At 42.4% G+C, this 19,917-nt stretch overlaps 1 protein-coding gene across 1 annotated transcript; it reads right to left on the bottom strand.

Annotated features, from left to right (window-relative positions):
• Nucleotides 1-411: 411 nt before the first annotated feature.
• Nucleotides 412-19,074, bottom strand: LOC149320988 (vomeronasal type-2 receptor 26-like). The gene is made up of 5 exons (XM_089486770.1): nt 19,054-19,074; nt 16,669-16,841; nt 11,041-11,332; nt 2,754-3,164; nt 412-585 (listed from the first exon to the last, which is right to left on the bottom strand). The coding sequence occupies exons 1-5, from the start codon at nt 19,072-19,074 to the stop codon at nt 412-414; spliced, it is 1,071 nt and encodes a 356-aa protein (XP_089342896.1).
• Nucleotides 19,075-19,917: the final 843 nt, after the last annotated feature.

A 19,917-nucleotide genomic window follows, 5' to 3' on the forward strand; every position in this document is an offset into this window, starting at 1 on the left:
GCCACCAGGCAGCTGAGCCAAGTCACACACTCTCAGCCTCAAGGAAAGGCCAAGGCTGCCCAGAAGCCATGGCAGTAGTGGCCTACTCCCTCCCAGCCCCCCAGAGGCCTACCTACCAGGCCTGCTGGACTTCCTGCTGCCCACCATGGTACCCAAACCCAACGTGAATCAGCAGCAGCTGGCCCCAGTGAGGCACAAGGAGACCTACCTGTACTGGCCGTTGTCGTCGCCAGATCTCTCTCTCTCTCCCTCAGCAGCCAGCCTGCTCTCCTTCTCTGTCTCACACGTGCAAGTGCTGAGCGCGCAAGGCGGACACAGGTTTGAGTACAACAGCTCCTCCTCTCCAGAGCCTACCTAGCAGTAGCTAATGGAGATGGAGGAGCTGGAAAAACCCATCCCCTGTCTGCAGTCTCATGCCCCCACAAACATAGCCATGAGTCCTGTCTTCCTTGTTGGGAAAGGGAGGCCGGGCAGGTGGGCCAAGGAGGGAAACCTGAGAGGCGTTTGTGAGGGCAGGCAGGGCGGGGGCCCCTTAGGCTCAGGGCCCCAAGGCAAAGCCCTCTTTGCCCCACGGTAGCTACGGCTCTGTGTGGAGACCGAGAAATTGAGGATTTAGCTCATATTTTATTCAAGTGTAATCTGTACCAACAGGAAAGAGATCAGTATCTTGGCCCCTATATCAAAAGAGCAATGTTTTGGGATACCCATATCAGAATCTCTTACTTCATGAGTGGCCAAGATTCAAAAATATCTATGATCACAGCTCGGTTTTTATGTAAAGCTATCCAGTGGAGAGTTAGATATATGGGGTCAATTGGGGTAGATTGCAGAGGTGATGAAGAATTCTGAAGGGTGAGGTTTCATGTTCAGTTTTATTACTTTATGTATTATCATCTTAATGCTGTAATACGTTCGTTTTTATTCTTTTTACCCATTTTTGTATCTTGAACCTGCGGTATAGATTTTTATGATCAGTTCTATAACCACCATTTTGTACGTGCTGCCATTTAGTACGCGCTCTGCGTGTCCTAGGATTAGGAAGGGGCATACTAGGGTTAGGAAGGTTCTCACCTTCCTAGCCGACACTCTCTCTAGGACGCATGGAGCGCATACTAAATGGCAGCGCCCGTCCACATGGGCCCTGCCATATTTACTTCTTGAATGCACATCGTCCAGATGTGGCGCGGCGGAAGTGATGCCACGAGTGCGCGCCTCATGCTTCACGGCGCCACTAACCGGGGACCAAAAAGGAGCGCGATTTCAGCGCTCCTTTTTAGCTGCACCGGGAAGCCTCGCGGTTTGGCCGCTGGGGCTTCTCGGTGCAGCTAATGGAGCTGGCGCCAGACCGCCCGCTTTTGGGCGGTCTGTAACGCGCCTATGTCTCATTTTTAGGTACTCTACTTCTAATCTACTTATATTGTACATTTATATGACATCCATACGGTACTCTATATACATTTCAGATTCTGTGTTATTACATTTTACCTCTTTTTTAATTGTTATAGAATTTCTATAGGATTTTATAGTGTGTTTGAGTCGTTTTAGTGCTATTTTGTGTTATTTTGAAATGGTCTAAGGGCTAATCGCTAAACATTCCTTGTACAAATCCCAGGATTGCATAGCATGGAGCCATGGCTGTTAAAGATGCATCATATTGTATTATTTCAGCAGTCCAGATTAGACCAGAATATGCTTTCATTTGGGTAAGACTTTGCAATTGTGGAAGAAAAGTCAGATGTCTTGTCATGAGCATTACCACAGAATTAGAATAATAGAATCTTAGAGCTGGAAGGGATCATCAGGATCATCTTGCACAACCCTTGCATCCAGGAACACAGAGCTAAAGCACCCCAGAAATGTATCCATCCAATCTCTGTTTAAAGACCTCCAAAGATGGGGAGTATACCATCCTCCTTAATAGTGGAGCTAATCTGATTTCAGCTGGATCCATGTTGAGTTTTTCTGTAAAACTCAAAAGCGACACAGCGACTTTGTGTAAAGAAGGGTCTGTGTATAAACAGAAGCGAACCCCTAACTGAATGACTGTGGCATAAAGATTCCATAGATAGACATTTCATGCAAATGAGATGAAATGAGTGTAGTCTTTCTGATTCAGCTGGTGCTTTGAATCCGACGTAACCTGGAAGGTTAGAGCTAATTCTTCATCCTTAGCAGCATGCTTTGCCTATATGATATCAAGGGACTGACCCTGCAAAAGCATTGCTACTAGCTTCTGCTTTCAAAAATACCTTATGTAAAGTGCAGGATGGCTAATGGGAACATTTGACAGACCCCAGTTTGTCTTTCCTTTTTGATTTAGAAATGTTAATGATATGCCATGGAATTGTAAGTGAAAAGAAAAGGGATACCTGCCATGCCCGAATCCACTGAAGCGCTATCCTGCAGCCACCCAGCATCCCCCTCTGCTTCCGTTGGAACAAGAATGCAAAACGTAATGCATATGAAACAGCCTGGATGGCATTGTAAATACTGTAGCTATCTTCAGACAGGATTCTTTCAATGGCATCATCAGATAGATTTTCCAAGTTCTCTTTTTCTTTGCATCTTTTCCATAATTTTACAGATAAAGTATGCTTTGAATAAGAACAGTGAAAAGCTGCTTCCCCAAATTGTTTGTTGTCAAAGTGAAATTGGTCAAACTTGTCATATCGTGGCCTTTTCCTTGTCTGGACTGAGAAAGATAAAACAGCATGGGTGTGCTGGAGATCAACCATTTTGTAGAGCAACCTCACAGTGAGGTCCTGCAAAGCTGTTGCAATCCAGACTTTCCCCACCAATGATTTTCCACCATGATTCAACATAATTGCTAGATGCATGATGACCTGTGAATCCACCTGACAAACAACTACATTGCTTTTAGTCTCCATAAGATACAAAATCAGGTTGAACTTCCTTTTGAAGTTTAGTGTAGGGAACTTGTCTGAGAAGGAAATGCAGATGCCATACTGCTGGACCAGAGTTGCAAAGGTGCTCATGAACTTTTCCCCACTGTCATTGTCTGGTGCAATGAGACCAATCCATGTCCATCTGAAATGCAGGAGCAATTTGGCAATCCCCCGGTAAGGGAGCTTTGGGACCATCCGGTAGAAAAATGGATATTGGTGTTTATCTTTAGGAACTTGATTAAGAAAACCATAACTGACCTAGTAATGAGAGACAGAGATTATAAAGCATCTAAGGCCACTTTATGATGAGTCGCAGGAAATGCCAGGTTTTATATTAGTACAACTAGATTTTATTTTGGAGATCTATGGTTCCCATACAGACAGGCCAAAATAAAGCTGGTTCAGGTCATTTGGGAGGTATGCTGTTTAAATGACACACGCATCTTAAGAGGCCAGAAGATGCGCCAAAGCTGCGCTCCAATCCTTAGGACTGGAGTGTGGCTTTGGCATGGCTTCTGGCCTCTTAGGACTCTGATAGGCATTGATCTACGAAATGATAGGCATTGATCTACACCTTTTTAATATATCTAAATGATAATCTATGACCTGCATCTTGATATAAAAAGTGCATCTTGACCTGAGTAGCCAAATGGCCCTAGCATGTGATCTCCCACTGAAACAAGGGAAGCCATGAGTTTTGATATGTAAACGAATTTCCTTTCCCAGCTTGGATGAGATTATGCAAGGAGCTGCTAAGTGCTATCAGGAAAGATGCTATCAAATGTCTTAAGGAAGTGTCTCTCTTTGTGATTGAGGGGGAACCATTTGAATCAAAGGAATGGCATTTGTAGCCATTCAGGTCCCTACTCTGGCAGAAACATTTGGGTTAGATCAAAACATTTGGTTAGGATGTGAAATACACTTCAAACAGTTTCCTTTGATCACCCTTTGTCTAGAGACCCTGTTAAACCCTTAAAAAGGTCTCCTAAATTTAGAGAGGCGCTGCAGCTAGCTACTCGCTGCAGCCAACCACTCGCTGCGGCTAGCCATTCACTGGGGCCAGTTAGCCACCCGCTGGGGCCAGTCATTCACTGCTGGTACCTCTAGCTGCTGGTAGCCTCTCTCTGCTGCTGGCAGCACAGCTATCTATGTCAGTTTAAAAGTCAGTTTTTCTCTCTGACTTGTCTGCTTAACCAGACCTGCAAACCCACACACACAAATTGGAAGACAGAACTTCTACATAAGGTGAGTATTTCCATTAGCAAGCCTAATATCTATTCTACATTTACTACGTTATTTCCTGTGTCTTGTATGAATGTGTGAGCATATGTGCCTGTATGTTTGAATCCTTGTTTCCAATAAAAGAGACATTGATTGTACTTAGAGCCTCTGCCTCATTTCTGGATTTCTAGTTCCTGGTATAAAGATCGAAGGGGCGATCCCATCTGAGGTGTAGTAACAGGCCTCCTCTCGTGACCTTGAGCTAATTAAATTCCCCATTGATAATTTGGTCATTGTTCACTGTTACAGACTCATGCATTATTTAAACCACATAGCTCCAAAGTGACCCAAAGCAGCTTTAATTTGGCCTGTCTGTATAGGCGCTATATGACATTATCGTCATCACCTTTTTCCCCCTTCCCATTTTATGTACATTGTCATAAGACAATACAAATGCATTCTTCTATTTTGTTTTACACAAACAATTTTCTTATTATAATTTCCTAATCTTAATCCTTTAGTATGGCATAATACTTGTTTATTTATATATCTCAAATACCTACACAAAGTTTATTTTTATACTTCAACTGATTTTTTTTAATTATTCTTAAATGAGATCTCAATCACTCTGGGATATCAGAGGAGTACTTGAAGCTACATGTACAGTGTGCCCACATTATACGTGGGTGCATTTTATGCAGCTTCCAGCATATGCTGGAAGCCACGATGGAAGGAAGGGAGGTGCGCACTGGAAGTAAACAATGGTGCGTGCTCCCATGGCATCACCGCCGCGGGCACAAGCTCCATTAATTTCAATGGGGCTTTAGCATCTGTGTTTATTCCCTTACGTGTTCCAGAAGAGATCTCACGCGTAAAGGAAGGGCACACTGTATATATGGGAAATGATAAGCTAACAGAACTATTTAGAAATAAACCAAGTGAAAAATTTGAGAAAGATTGGTCAAAAATAATGACTTATTTCAGATTTGTATATAACAGACTAAAAGGGAGAACTTAAGTGAAAGTCTACCATTAAGGTGTTTAAAAGGTCAATAAATAAATGAAAAAGTTAATGATGCAATGAAGTAGCAAAGCGTAAGATCCATTTATATGGTTTAGATTGAACCCTAAAAGTCAGACTACTTTAAGAAATAAAAAATAACAAAGAGGTTAGTTAGTTAGTGTTAACTATATTAACAATGTATGGGAATAATGTTTGTTAATAAATATATATTAATAAAACAGTTGTTTAGACCAAATCTCTCAATAATAAATTGGGAAATGGTGCAGTCCATAATTATACAGTCCACTGATGCAGGGTGATTTCTTGTCCCTATCTCATTATACAGACTTTAAGAACTAAGTATCTGTCACTTTAGGGTTCTTCCATTTTCGCTATTTATTTTAAAAAACACAAATTCATTCCTTGAATTTATGAAAAGAATATGTGAAATTTGTACAGTGGAATCTGGGCATTATGGATCATTGGAGGGAATTTTCAGCCCTTGCCTTCCTCTGTGGATGCTACCATAGGTGCTTTGCACCGGCCTGGATACATGCTAGGGTTGCCTCAGAGCGTCCTTTACAGATGCCCCGCAACCCTAGCATGTACTGCGGCGTGATAATGGCGGTACCCTGTTTACATGGGTGCTGCGATTATGACATCACAGCCGTGCCGCAGCCAAACAGCGTTCCCCAATGGAGCTCCTTTTTGTTGCGTGTATCACTGGTGCAGCCTTTACACGGCCGTGCCAGCAATATGGAAGAGAAAGGGGCCGAGTGACCCCTTTCTCTCTTTCCCCGCAGCTGTCGGGGTGTCCTTGGGGCATGAAGCCCCAAGGACACCCCATTCCAGGCCGTGGGGAAGCAGCATTTTGCCGCTTCCCCAACGCCTGGAGAAGTGGCGGATTTGGGCCTCTGGGGCTGCTGCTGCAGATGCCCAGGCCCCAATCTGGCAGGGAAAGGTCTGTATCCCGCCATAATTATAATAATTTTTAAAATTACTTGTGAAAACAAAATAAGGCCCTGTACAGACTGGCCTCTGGGTGGAGTTAAGGTGCTGTGTCCACACGTGTCCAAACCCCAACCCCTAGGGAACCATTTTGGTGTGTGCCAGTCTACATGGTGCTCACCATAATGACTCCCCTCTGGAGCTGCATCCACATGATGCAGCACTGAAGAGGTATCATAAAGCCACACTGCTGTGGCTATGGTGCCCCTTGGAGGGAAGAAAAAGGAGCTGCTTTTTGCGGTTCCTTTTTGCACTCTCCAGAGGCTGGATCGGGGCCATGGTGTGAAGTTTCCGCAGCCCCAATCCAGCCAATAATGGGGTGGATGAAGATTACCACTTTGGGGTGGTCTGTATAGCCCCTAAGGTAGCAGAAAAAGAAGGGAAGAGAGGGTTAAGAGGTGATGTGCTAGCCATTTTTAAAATATTTGGAAGGATGTCATATTGAAAATAGATCAAGGTAGTTTACTGCTGGGCAATACACAGAAGAGTTATACAAAAAGGATGAGGAAATGAATGACATTTGGAATGAGGAGTCATATGAAGATGAACCCCAAATTCTAAGACGTGAAGTGGAATCTGCAATAAAGGAAATGGGAATAAAATAAATCACCAGAACAGATGATATCCCAATTGAACTGCTACAAAGCCCACACGGATGCAACTTTAGTGCTAACTAAAATATGCCAACAAATATGGAAAAAAAGAGGTGGCCAACACACTTGAAACACATACATACCTTTCCACAGGAAAGGAGATTCAAGAGATTGCAGCAACTATAGGACAACAGGACTAATCTTACATGCAAGCAAAATAATGCTGAAAATTCTGCAGCATAGACTTCAACCATACATGGAGAGAGAAATTCCAGAGGTGCAAGCAGGATTCAGAAAAGGAAGGGGCACTAGGGACCACATTGCAAACATACGATGGAAAACGGAGCACACCAAAGAAGTCCAAAAAAGAATCAGCATGTGTTTCATAGACGACAGCAAAGCATTTGACTGTATAGATCACGTAAAGTTATGGAATACAATCAAAGAGATGGGGATGCCATCCAATCTGATAGTTCTGATGAGGAATCTGTACCAAGGACAGGAGGCCACCATCAGAACAGAATTTGGGGAAACAGAGTGGTTCCTAATAGGCAAAGGGGTCAGGCAAGGCTGCATCCTATCACCCTACTTGTTTAACCTATATGCAAAAAACATAAGCAATGCAGAATTAGAATCAGAAAAAGGAGAAGTGAAGACAGGAGAAAGCAACATTAACAACCTAAGATATGCAGATGACACCATAATATTATCAGACGACATTAAGGAACTGGAACAGTTAATAAGGAAAGTCAAAGATGAAAGTCCAAAGGCAGGTCTGGTGCTTAACATAAAGAAAACAAAAATGATGACCCCAGAAGAAATAAACAAATTCAATCTAGTCAATGAGGATATGGAAATAGTTAAAAGAATTCCCATATCTAGGATCAAACATTGACCAGAATGGAAACTGCAGTCAAGAAATAAGAAGTCTAGGAATGGAAAGAACAGCCATGAAAGAACTGGAAAAATACTGAAGAGCAAAGACATACAACTGAGCAATAAAGTCAGAGTTGTTCAGGCCAATGTGTTCCTAATTTCATGTATGGATTTGCAAGCTTGATAGTGAAGGAAGCAGACAGAAAGAAAATCAACTGATTTGAAATGTGATGCAGGAGAAAAATACTTAGGATACTATGGACAGCCAAGAAGATAAACAAATGAGTTTTTGAACAGATTAGACCAGAGCTTTCCTTGGAAGGTAAGATGACCAAGTTGAGACTATTGCACTCTGGCCACATAATGAGAAGGCATGGGTCACTAGAAAAAACAATAATGCTAGGAAAGGTAGAGGGGAGAAGAAAGAGAGGAAGACCACAGAGCAGATGGATAAACTCGATCAGGGGGTTATGGGCAGGGGCTTGCAGGATCTGGGCAAGGCATTCGAGGATAGGGATGTCTCATCCACCGGATCACCTTGAGTCAGAGTCAACTCGTGGGCAGCTAGCAAGTTTTCTGCTGCCCCAGAGACTAGGACACAGAGCAGTCGCTTCAGATTACAGGAAAAGAGATTCTGCCTCAACATTAGGAAGAATGTCCTGGCAGTTCGAAGAGTGGCAGAGTCTCCTCCTCTGGAGGTTTTTAAACAGAGGCTGGGTGATATCAGGAGTGCTTTGATTGTATATTCCTGGATGGCGGGGGGTTGGACTGGATGGCCCTTGGGGTCTCTTCCAATTCTATGATTCTATGAATAATTTAAATGTGTTTTTATTTAACAACTGCATCTCTTGTCTGATTTCACCTTTTCACTTACTACTCAGAAAAGAGTGTAGCATTTATGGGTTCAGGGAGGCTCCACTTAGCAGTGATAACACAAACTACATTTGTTCAGATAAAACAGGCCACAACATTTTATGGGTTACAGTTTAATAATAATAATAATAATAATAATAATAATAATAAATTTATTTATATACCGCCCTGTGGTGAACCAATCCGGGCGGTTTACACCATTACATCAAAACAATATATTGCCCTCCCCCCTTAAAAAGTTATTAAATTGGATATCTAAATTAAAACCACAATAACTAGTTAAAACAACAATAAATTAAACAAAATACCAACCGATAAACCACTGCCACTTCAGTTCTAAAGAAAAGAAAAGGGGACTTTGGAGACATTACTGAGGAGGGGGGAGATCCTGAGGTCCTGAGGCCAGGATATTTTAGTCTGGAAAGGCCTGCCTGAAGAGATCCGTCTTGACAGCCTTTTTGAACCTGTCCAAAGATGTTAATTGACGGATCTTGTCCGGCAGGTCGTTCCAGAGCCTGGGGGTGACAGAAGAAAAAGCACTCCGGGAGGTCACCGCAAGTCTCGATTTTTGAGGCTGCAACAAGTTCCTCCCAGAGGACCGGAGGGTGCGGGGAGGATTGTATGGGAAGAGGCGGTCTCTGAGATAGCTTGGACCCAAGCCATTTAGGGCTTTAAAGGTAATAACCAACACCTTGTACTGGGCCCGGAAACCGATAGGCAGCCAGTGGAGGGACCTCAGAACCGGAGTGATGTGGTCCCTTCTAGATGTTCCTGACACAAGCCTGGCTGCCATGTTTTGAACCAGCTGTAGTTTCCGAACCAGGCATAAGGGTAGCCCCATGTAGAGTGCATTACAGAAGTCAAGGCGTGAGGTTACCAGCGTGTGCACAACAGTCTTGAGATCCCTTACTTCCAGAAAAGGGCGCAGGTGGCATATCAGCCGAAGCTGATAACAGGTGCTCCTGACTGTCGCATTCACCTGATTTGTCATCAGGAGCGACGAGTCAAGGAGCACTCCCAGACTGCGAACACAGTCACTGGAGGAGAGTGTGACCCCATCCAGGACTGGCGGTTGCAACCCAATTCTTGGTTTCGGGGCCACTACCGTGAGCACCTCCGTCTTGTTCGGATTCAGCTTCAATCTGTTTTTCCTCATCCAGCCCATTACTGCCCGAAGACATTCATTGAGAGAAGAGATGCCATTAGAATTCGAGGCCGACGAATGAGACATGGAGAAATAGATTTGGGTGTCATCAGCGTACTGATAGCACCCAGCACCATAACTCCGTATGATCTCACCCAGCGGCTTCATATAGATGTTAAACAACATTGGGGACAAAATAGCTCCCTGAGGGACCCCACAAAGGAGCTCCCTCTTTCTGGAGCTACTGTCCCCGAGCAGCACCCTCTGGGACCTGCCCAAGAGGAAGGACCGGAACCACCGCAATGCAGTGCCTCCGATACCTAATCCCCCCAAGCGGTCCAGGAGGATGCCGTGATCTATCGTATCGAAAGCCGCTAAGAGGTCTAAGAGCACCAACTGGGTCACACTACCCCTGTCGATGCTGAGACGCAGATCATCGGTCAAGGCAACCATGGCAGTCTTGACCCCAAAGCCTGTCCTGAAGCCGGTTTGAAATGGGTCTGGATAATCGGTTTCATCCAAGACAGCTTGGAGCTGAAGAGCAACTGCCCTCTCGATTACCTTGCCCAAAAATGGCAGCAAAGAAACAGGCCTGTAGTTGTTCATAGCCAGGGGATCCAGGGAAGGTTTTTTCAGAAGCAGCTTAACAGTTGAAGAGTATACAGCTGTACAGCTGTGAATTTTAAATGATGAATGTTAAAGGTGGATTGTTTCTATATGTGTACATTTTACTTGTCCTTTTAAATGGATGTGTATTTTAACTGATATGTTTTTAACTGATGTTTGTATTGGTTAGTTATTGTTGTTGTTCTCTGCCTCAATCCAAGATGAGAGGTGAATTAAGAAATAATGATAATAATAATAATAATAATAATAATAATAATTTAAAGAGTTTTGGTTCCAACATGTATTCACATTCAAAAATTGGTTGACGGGTCTGCTGACTGATGGAAGCCAATTCATCCAGCCCGCCTGCTTGTATACCTTTGGGATGCCAGACCTGGGATTCAAACTACTGCATGGTGCCCCTGCCTCCTGGAGTTAGGGCAGACCACCTGTACCCAAACTGGACATGACCCTGTTAGCCCACACCCCCAAGATCCCACTATTAGACCCCCAACTGGATCTGACTAACACCCATTTCTTGTCTGCCCCAACTGTATCAACTGGGCCACAATAAACTACAAGTCCCAGGATCCCATAGGATGGAGCTATGACAATTAAAACAGTATCAAACTGCATTAATTCTGCTGTGTGGCAGCAGTCTCAGTCTCAAAGGTGCTAACATAGCCTTCTCCATATTAATCCAGTGTAACATGGCCATGGCTTTGAATTCTAGTGACCCTCTGAGTTATTTTGTCAGATTACAAAAATGGATGTAGGCCTACACCACTTTTTCAGCCTCCAAATTCATACCTGTGGAATTTTGTAGCTGCTCAACATGGTTGAAATCTGGCTGGAGATTTCAGAGTCGGTCCCTTCAAGGACTGCCAAGAGGTTATTCTGCCTCCCGCATTTGTAGTTTGGAAGATTCTTCTGGTCAAAAGACAGCAGATCTATTGTGGCCTGATAAGTCATTCGTTCATTAAAATAGTTCTCGTAGATATTGTAGCCCAGAGTGATGTTGGGCAAGAGCCTTGGATTCTTGTTGATCTCATCAATGGCAAAAAGAAAGGGCTGGATGTGCCCAAACCTCATTCCTTTTATACTGCAATAAAATTTGTATTACCAACTTTCATTCTCCAGTTAGAGAAAATATGACAAATTCCTGTATATTTTAGTATAAGAACTACAAATTAGGGTTAGCAAAAAAGCACCAATTTTTTTACCCCTCCTTTTTTTTCAATTTTAACCAGGTTTTTCCCATTAATGTGTCGGACTACACCAATATAGGATTAAACCAGAAAATTAAGTAGCAAAATGTAGGTCAGATGTTATGGTTAATAACTTTCTATAATAATTGTTCATTTTTAAAAGGTGTTCTTTTAATTTATTTATTCATTCATTTCCAGGATTTATATCCCACCTTTCTCCCACATAGGATTCAAAGAAGGTTACACTATTTTAAAAAGACAGAGCTAAAACATTGATTACAAAGTTAAAAAAATAATTAAATACAACTAAGCTTAAAACATAGCTTAAAAACAGCATAGTTATAAACAGTAAAAACCATTAAAACAGTAAAACAGCACACCATATTATTAAAACAAATTCACCCACCAAATGCCTATCTAAATAAACAAGCCTTCAGTTGCTGGCGGAAAGAGAGCAAGGAGGGGGCCGACCTGACCTCCTGTGAAAGGGAGCTCCACAGTCTGGGAGAAGCCATGGAGAAGGCTCTCTCCTGAGTCCTCACCAACCTTACCTGCAAAGGTGGTGGCACTGAGAGAAAGCCCTCTCCTGTTGATCTTAGCGCTTGGGCTGGCTTTTATAGGGAGATATAGTCCTTCAGATAGTCTGGACCCAAGCCAGTTAGGGTTTTAAAGGTCAAAACCAGCACACTGAATTCTTCCTGGGAACAGACTGGTAGCCAATGTAGATGTTCCAGCAAAGGAGTGACTTGATCCCTGTAGCCAGCCCTAGTCAACAGCCTGGGCACAGCATTTTGGACCCACTGCAGTTTCCAAACAGTTTCCAAGGGTAGCCCCATGTAGAACGCATTACAATAGTCCAAATGGGATGTAAGCAAGGCATGTGTCACCGTAGCCAGATCCGAGTTCTCAAGGAACGGGCACAGCTGGCACATTAGTTTTAATTGTGCAAATGCACTTCTGGCCACACCTAAATCCTGAGCATCCAGGCTCAGATATGAATCCAGGAGTACATCCAAGCTGCAAAGCTGAGATTTCATGGGGAGCGTAACCTCGTGCATCACAGCCTGGATCCCTATTTCCTGTTCTGCCTTATGACTGACCAGGGGCAGGATTAAGTTTCAATTTGTTCACCCTCATCCAGTCCATTATTGACAGCAGACATTGGTTTAGTACAGAGACTGCTTAGGAATGTTCTTTAAACCTCTGCCAAACTTCCTTTTGACATGGTAATTGAGTTTGAAATGAAAAGTAATTAGCAGAATTATTTGACTTGTCTTTTATTGTCATTTGAGAAATCTGTGGAAAATATTTCACTAGCTGCTGAAAGGGAGAGAAGAAATCACCTTTTGAAAGGGGGATTTGTGGAACGAATGTTTTTTTAAAAAATTCTCATCAAGTTCGCAATGAACGAGAAGAAAAACATGGGTTTCTCAAATCACTACTTACGATTGACCAGGGGCAGGATTAAGTTTCAATTTGTTCACCCTCATCCAATCCATTATTGACAGCAGACACTGGTTTAGTACAGAGACTGCTTCCTTGGAGTCAAATGGGAAGGATGGGATAGAGGGTGTCATTACCAGTTTGGTGACACTGCAGCCCAAAACTCTGGATGACCTCTGCCAGCAGTTTCATGTAGATGTTAAATAACATGGCGGACAGAACAAAACCCTGAGACACTCTACAGGCCAAAAGCCAGGAGGCCGGACAGGAGTCCCCCAACACTACCTTCTGAGTTCATCCCTCCAAGAAGGACTGAAGCAACCATAAGACAGTGCCCCCAAGTCCCATCCCAGAGAGGTGGCCCAGCAGGATACCATGGTTGATGATATTGAAAGCCACTGAGAGATCCAACAGGACTGACAGTAAAGGCTGTTTGACAGTGGAACACACTCCATCAGAGTGTAGAGGAGTCTCCTTCCTTGGAGGTCTTTAAGCAGAGACTGGATGGCCATCTGTCGAGAATGCTTTGATTTGGATTTCCTGCATGGCAGGGGGTTGGACTGGATGGCCCTTGTGGTCTCTTCCAACTCTACGATTCTATGGTTCTATGATTCTATGATTCTAGGACCAACAGCAGGACCAAAGCTATCTCTGTCCCATGGCCAGGTCTGAAGCCAGATTGAAATAGATCTAGATAATCCGTTTCATCCAAGAACCCCTGGAGCTGGGAGGCCACTACATGTTCCTACACCTTGCCCCAAAAGGGAATATTTGGGACTGGTTGATAGTTCTCCAATCTGGTGGGATCTTGGGAAGATTTTTTCTTCAGTAGTGGCCTCATCCCAGCTACTTTTAGGCAAGCTGGGAACCCTCCTTGCTGTAGTGAGGTGTTCACTCCTTCCTTTACCCTATTTTAAAGCAAGAATTTTCTTGAACTTAAGTAAAGTGAAGGATTTGTATCTGAATGGCATATCTTACACTTTTAAATAACGTGATTAAAAAGAAGCAACATACATATTGTGGGATACTGATCCAACAATAAACAACTGCCAATGAAGTGTTACAGTTAAAATGCTTACATTGAAACAGCCCAGCTGTTGTTCCAATGAGAGGGTTGGAAAACAGTAATAATTACCTGACTTCAACACACACACACACACACACACACACACACACACGAATGAATGGTAAATTTTAAAAAAATTCCTTTAAAAAGTCATTTTGTTTAAACTAAAGTTTAAGTCATTGTTTAAACCAACCACCCTGAGAATATCGAAACTTAGAGCAGTTTTATGTAGTTCGCAGTTTAGGCAAATTTGCTCTAAAATTGTGATAACCAATTCTAACCAATGAACTGTCATTTAGCAAAAAGTTCAAAGCACAGTCATTTGAATATTTAACAGTAGCTTGGTCTGCTATAAATAATGCATTATTTAATTCAATATGAATAATATATTAATCACCAATATGTGATCTTGAACACATTTGCCCAGACGTAATGCTTCATTATGCCTGCAGTTTCTACATGTGAAACAAATTCACTTTACATAAACCCAACCTCTTGGAAAAGTTATTTAATTACTTGATTATAAGTAATTCTTCCCCCCGCAAGCATGTATGTTTCATGCACATGTTCTATGACCATATGTCCCCTTTCTTATGTTCTCATGCCTTGGGGTGCATGAGCAAAAGCACTCTTTCTTTGTTAGACTGATTAAAAACAAAGAAAAACAAATCAGGTAGCTAAATTAATTAGCTATACACTATCCAGTCCTTTATGGTAACATCGAGGGCATCACATGTGGCATCACATGGAGTTTTTAGGTGGTCATTCATTTTTCTCACTCCTCAATCATTTTTCAAGGGTATTTTCATATCTAAATAATTGAATGCCAAATGTTTTCTGGAAATCACTGCAGTGTTGGATTGCTAAAAATTTAAGATTGAAAGCTTTTAAACCCATGCCCTGTCAACATTTTGTAAATGCAAATATTGGTGATGTTCTTATTCATACACAAAAAATGTTGCATACACACAAAACACAGACAGACAGAGAGACAGACAGACACATCCTTCTATTATTACAATTTGCTTCAGGCTCTTGGCCTACTTTTGATTGTAGACACTCAGCCTGTTCTGTAGTGACCCCCAAAGGAGTATGCTACTAAACTGATGATGTGTCTCCAAAATTGAAGGATTAATTACATAAAAGAGAAGGTTTAATGTCATTTTGCAAGGAGATCTTGTAGCACCTTTGATACCAACTGAGAGAAATTGGCAGGATAAGCTTTTGTAGATGTAAATCTACTTCATTTGATGCAGTAGGCTTTATGTGTGAATAGCAATAGAAATGCAGGCTGTATGTATGAATAGCAATAGAAATGCAAAACTTGTGGGTATGGTGATGAGGTGCATTTTTAATTATGGTCATTGGGACAAAGGTGAAGTAGATAACCATGTGAATGATGGTGGGAGTTACTGGATCCAGAGCCATTCTAGTAGGCAACCTTCAAGATTCAAGCTGCCTACACGGTCCTTAATTTTTGCTAGATCCAGACTAAAAGACATTTGATAGACCAATATCAGACTTGGTCTTTCTTTGCAATGACAATGTTATTTAGAGACTTGGACTTTAATATGTGTTTATTGAAATGTAAAGCATACCAATGTTAGTATTTAAAATTAATATAAAGTTATATGGAAAACTCAGAGGGGAGTGTCATGCCTCCAGAGCATCTTTGATGCTCTTGAGGCATATATTTAGTTAAGGTTATATTAGGTTTTCTATGTATTAGTTTAAGAGGGGAAATACAGATCTATAGCTTTAAGAAAGACAAGAATTGTGGGAAATCCCAGGGTCTCTTACTGTCTCCCTCTAGTTAGTTTCAGTGTGTAGTAAGTTTTCAGCCAAGTCAGACCTGGAGAGAGTATTTTCCTTTGACAAAAAGATAAGTCCACAAAAGAAGAATGATAGTCCTCAGAAGAAGAAAGATAGACTCCATCAAGAAGAGAGCAAGGTATTTAGGAAGGACTATTGAGAAAGAAGAAATCAGTTTCATGTTATTTGTGTTTATAACCAGTAAAACTTTGGAAACTTAAGAAATTTGTGGACAAGTCTTTTGTTCTGGCTGTGATCCCGGGAGCCAGAGGCCTTACTACACCCAAAGTCCATAGCATTGCTCTTGGGACAAAACAGGTGTTATGGTGATATGTGTACTGTGTCTGGAAACCATTGTTCTGTTCAATCCACCATTGCTGCATTGGAGTTCAAGATATATTCAAATTCTACTTTCCAATTGTCCTTTGTAGTTTTTTGGTTGAAGGATTGAGATCCAAGATGGTATGACTAGGAAGGTTAAACTATTCTGTAACTGGTTTTTCTTTAGTCCCATTTTTAATGTCTGATTTATGTTTAATGTTATAACAGAGATGGCTAAGGAACTATCTAAGAGCTCTGATGGTACAGTGGCTAAAAGCCTGTACTGCAGCCACTCACTCACAAATCACAAAGTTGTGAGTTTAGTAACAGCCACACACTTTGGGTCATCTCAGCCTGGCATCTGTCCATAAATCACTAAAATGAGTACCCAGTTTGTTGGGGGCAATTAGTTTACACTTTTTAAACCACTTAGTACACCATATTGCTATTGCTATATTAGTTGAAATAATATATATATATATATATATATATATATATCAGCAACTATAGCAATTCAAAACAAATTCAGCAGTACTAAGCAGTGCACAATCCACTATCCCAGCAATAATCTAGAAAAGCAGTACTCACAAATTGAACTTAGTTTTGGGTGGTTTGGAGAAATCATAAGGTGGAGCCATCATAGCTGTTGTGGATATGACACCACTGATGAGATAGTCCCCTGGCTTATAATAATTCAGTGGGGCCTGTAGATCGTTTGCTATGTTGAATGGGCATTTTGCCTTCATTGGCCCACAGAAAACCTGAGACAGCAAGAGCATAAAGAGCAAGAGAAGCATGATTACAGTTTGCCTGTCACAAATACCACTTCCACAATTGCTTTCTGCTCCAGAGCCCTTAATAAAAAGAGGCCCAGAGAATTTCCAAGCTGGCATTATTCATTAACTGCATAGAAAGTGATTGCATGTTGTTCTTGATTATGATGCTTATTTTTAGTTTCAAAGATGCTTGTTAGAGCAAACCTCAGAGCACTTGCAATTTGTTTACAATAGCTATGATTTTGATAATTATTAAGCTCCTGCAAAATCCTTGTTGCTCTCTGTTGCATCATGAGCACAGACTGAGAAAATATTTTTCCAAGATTTATCAATGATGCTCTGTGCACTTTATAGATAGTTATAGATAGATATTCTTGAATTGGTTTGCACATTGTTGATTTAGTCAATATTCCTTATTTATTTTCAGATCCTATGAACAGAAGGAGATGGGTTCCTACAGCCCTTTTGAACGGATTTCACTTGGCCAGCAGCAGCCAAACCTTCACAACAAAACCCAAACCAGTTCCAAAGTTACAGTCTTATAGTCAGTTTGTTTTGCCAAGCTAGTCTATGCACAATTCTTCAGAAGTTAGCCCCTAGCGCAGGTGGTATTAGCTTTGCCCAGATATTCTCTTTCCATCAGCTCCCCACAACATTGGCATTAGGACTGAAACAATTGCTTGAGTTTACATCAGGTCTTCTTTTGTTTGGTTTTTGTTTAGTGCCATTTCTAATGTCTGATTTATTTTTAATATCATAAGATATTAAGAGATGGCTAAGGAACCATATAACAGCCATTGTTGACAAGATGAGAGGAGGGCATAAAAACATAATCCCACATTTCTTTACTGCCCAGAAACAGCATGATTCATTGTGCGGCCTGGTTGCAGTTCAGGATGGGAGGTCAGCTTCAGAGGCCATCCATGGTCACCTCCCAGCCAATCTCTCCTCCAGAATCCAGTTTATGTGCTGCGAGGACAAAGATGGAGCACAATGGTGTCATTGGGGGGTGGGCGGTCCTCACCAGGTGACACCTTAAAGGTGGGGGTGACACCAATGCTCCTCAGACATGTACTCTTGGGCACTTGTTAAAGAAAAGCCCTCCAGATAACAGTCATTGTATGTGCAGGGGCGAGTGGGGCTTAAATAAGACATCACACAAATAGGATGAAAGAAGAAAACCACAACATTTATTGATTACAGCTGTTGATGGGTTGGCACATGCATGGGTACTGATCCAGGCATTAACCAGCCAGCCTGCTGACCAGTGATCCCAGCCATCTAGCCTTTGTCAGAACCATACTATAGCAGGAGAGATATGCCAATGCTGGTCCCCAAGGGGTTCTCCCCACTCCCTGATGGTGGTGCCAAAAAATCCAATGCCTCCACCTGGGCATTACCATTTCTGCCCCAAACTACCTGAATTCCCCTGGAAAGAGTTTATGTATAACTAAATGGGAAGGTGCTGTGATTTTGTCCCTGATCCAGTTCCATGCCAGGTGCCCCACACTTGTGACAAATAGGGAGAAATGTAAGGTACTACACTTAGAGAGAAAAAACGAAATGCACAGATAGAGAAGGGAACATCTGGCTTGACAATAGTATATGTGAAATGGATCTAGGAGTCCTAGTAGACCACAAGTTGAACATGAGTCAACAGTGTGGTGTGGAAGCTAAAAAGGCCAATGCAGTTCTAGGCTGTAACAGTGCCAAACTATTCCACTTTGGTCAGGCCTCACCTGGAATAGTGTGTCTAATTTTCATAGAATCATAGAATCATAGAGTTGGAAGAGACCACAAGGGCCATCCAGTCCAACCTCCTGCCATGCAGGAAATCCTGTGTTTGAAGACCTCTAATGAAGGAGACTCCACTATACTCCAAGGGAGTGTGTTCCACTGTCGAACAGCCCTTACTGACAGGAAGTTCCTCCTAATGTTGAGGTGGAAACTCTTTTCCTGGAGCTTGCATCCATTGTTCTGTGTTCTAGTCTCTGGAGCAGCAGAAAACAAGTTTGCTCCCTCCTCATCCCAATGAGGCCATGACCCATCAAAATCAAATATTTATGTTTCATCATTAAATGTTCCTTTACACTCAAGAGAGGCCTTAGTACAGGGGTAGGCAACCTTTTTGAGCCGGGGGCCAGGTTGCTGTCCCTCAGACAACTGGGGGGCTGAAGCCGGGGGGTGGAGCTTTCACCCTCTGGGGGTGGGGCGACATGCCGAGGGTGGAGCTTCCACCCTCCGGGGGCCAGGCCTTCTTCTCTTTGCTGGCCCCTGATGGGGCCCCAGGCCCTGTCAGAGGCCGGGAAAGAGCCATCAGGGGCCGCCAGCACTGGAGGCCTCCCCCTGTTTGCCGGCCCCCAGCGACGGCATCGGGCCTCCCTCTCAAAGATGCTTGTTAGAGCAAACCTCAGAGCACTTGCAATTTGTTTACAATAGCTATGATTTTGATAATTATTAAGCTCCTGCAAAATCCTTGTTGCTCTCTGTTGCATCATGAGCACAGACTGAGAAAATATTTTTCCAAGATTTATATAGATAAATATTCTTGAATTGGGATGCACATTGTTGATTTAGTCAATATTCCTTATTTATTTTCAGATCTTATGAACAGAAGGAGATGGGTTCCCACAGGTCTTCTGAATGGATTTCACTTGGCCAGCAGCAGCCAAACCTTCACAGCAAAACCCAATCCAGTTCCAAAGTTACAGTCTTACAGTCAGTGCCTCCGAAGAAATTCATATATCAAAGGAAGACAGTGTTCGTGGGAAGATAGAGTCAGTCATTGTGGATGAGTGTTCAGACAGATTTTGGAATAAGTGCGGATAATTGGAAATTATTGTCTTTCTTCCTAGAGTTCTGTGAATAAAAACATTTGGTTATTCTTGGGTAAAGTGACCTTTCAAGGTTATCATGGTGAACTTAACAATACATTTTGGCTGAGCCTCAGCATGGCTCACTGGTTGAATCTGAAATGTACGTAAAAGTATTGATGGTGTTGATAAGGGTGCATCCTCTTCAAAGGAAAATGAAGCTTCCTCCAGACATTTTAAAAAGTGCT

This window comes from Sceloporus occidentalis, unplaced genomic scaffold (assembly GCF_023333645.1).
Source record: "Sceloporus occidentalis isolate IW3139 unplaced genomic scaffold, rSceOcc1.0.p SCAF_1, whole genome shotgun sequence".
Classification (NCBI taxonomy): Eukaryota; Metazoa; Chordata; class Lepidosauria; order Squamata; family Phrynosomatidae; genus Sceloporus; species Sceloporus occidentalis.

Excerpts from the sequence above, each read along its gene's own strand:
- LOC149320988 (XM_089486770.1), bottom strand. The coding sequence starts at position 19,074 with ATGTCGCCCCACCCCCAGAGG. Across the intron at positions 16,842-19,053 it reads TGTCGCCCCACCCCCAGAGG|GTTTTCTGTGGGCCAATGAA; the intron begins GTGAAAGCTCCA and ends TTGCTGTCTCAG. Across the intron at positions 586-2,753 it reads CAGCTTTGCAGGACCTCACT|AGCCGTAGCTACCGTGGGGC; the intron begins GTGAGGTTGCTC and ends GTCTCCACACAG.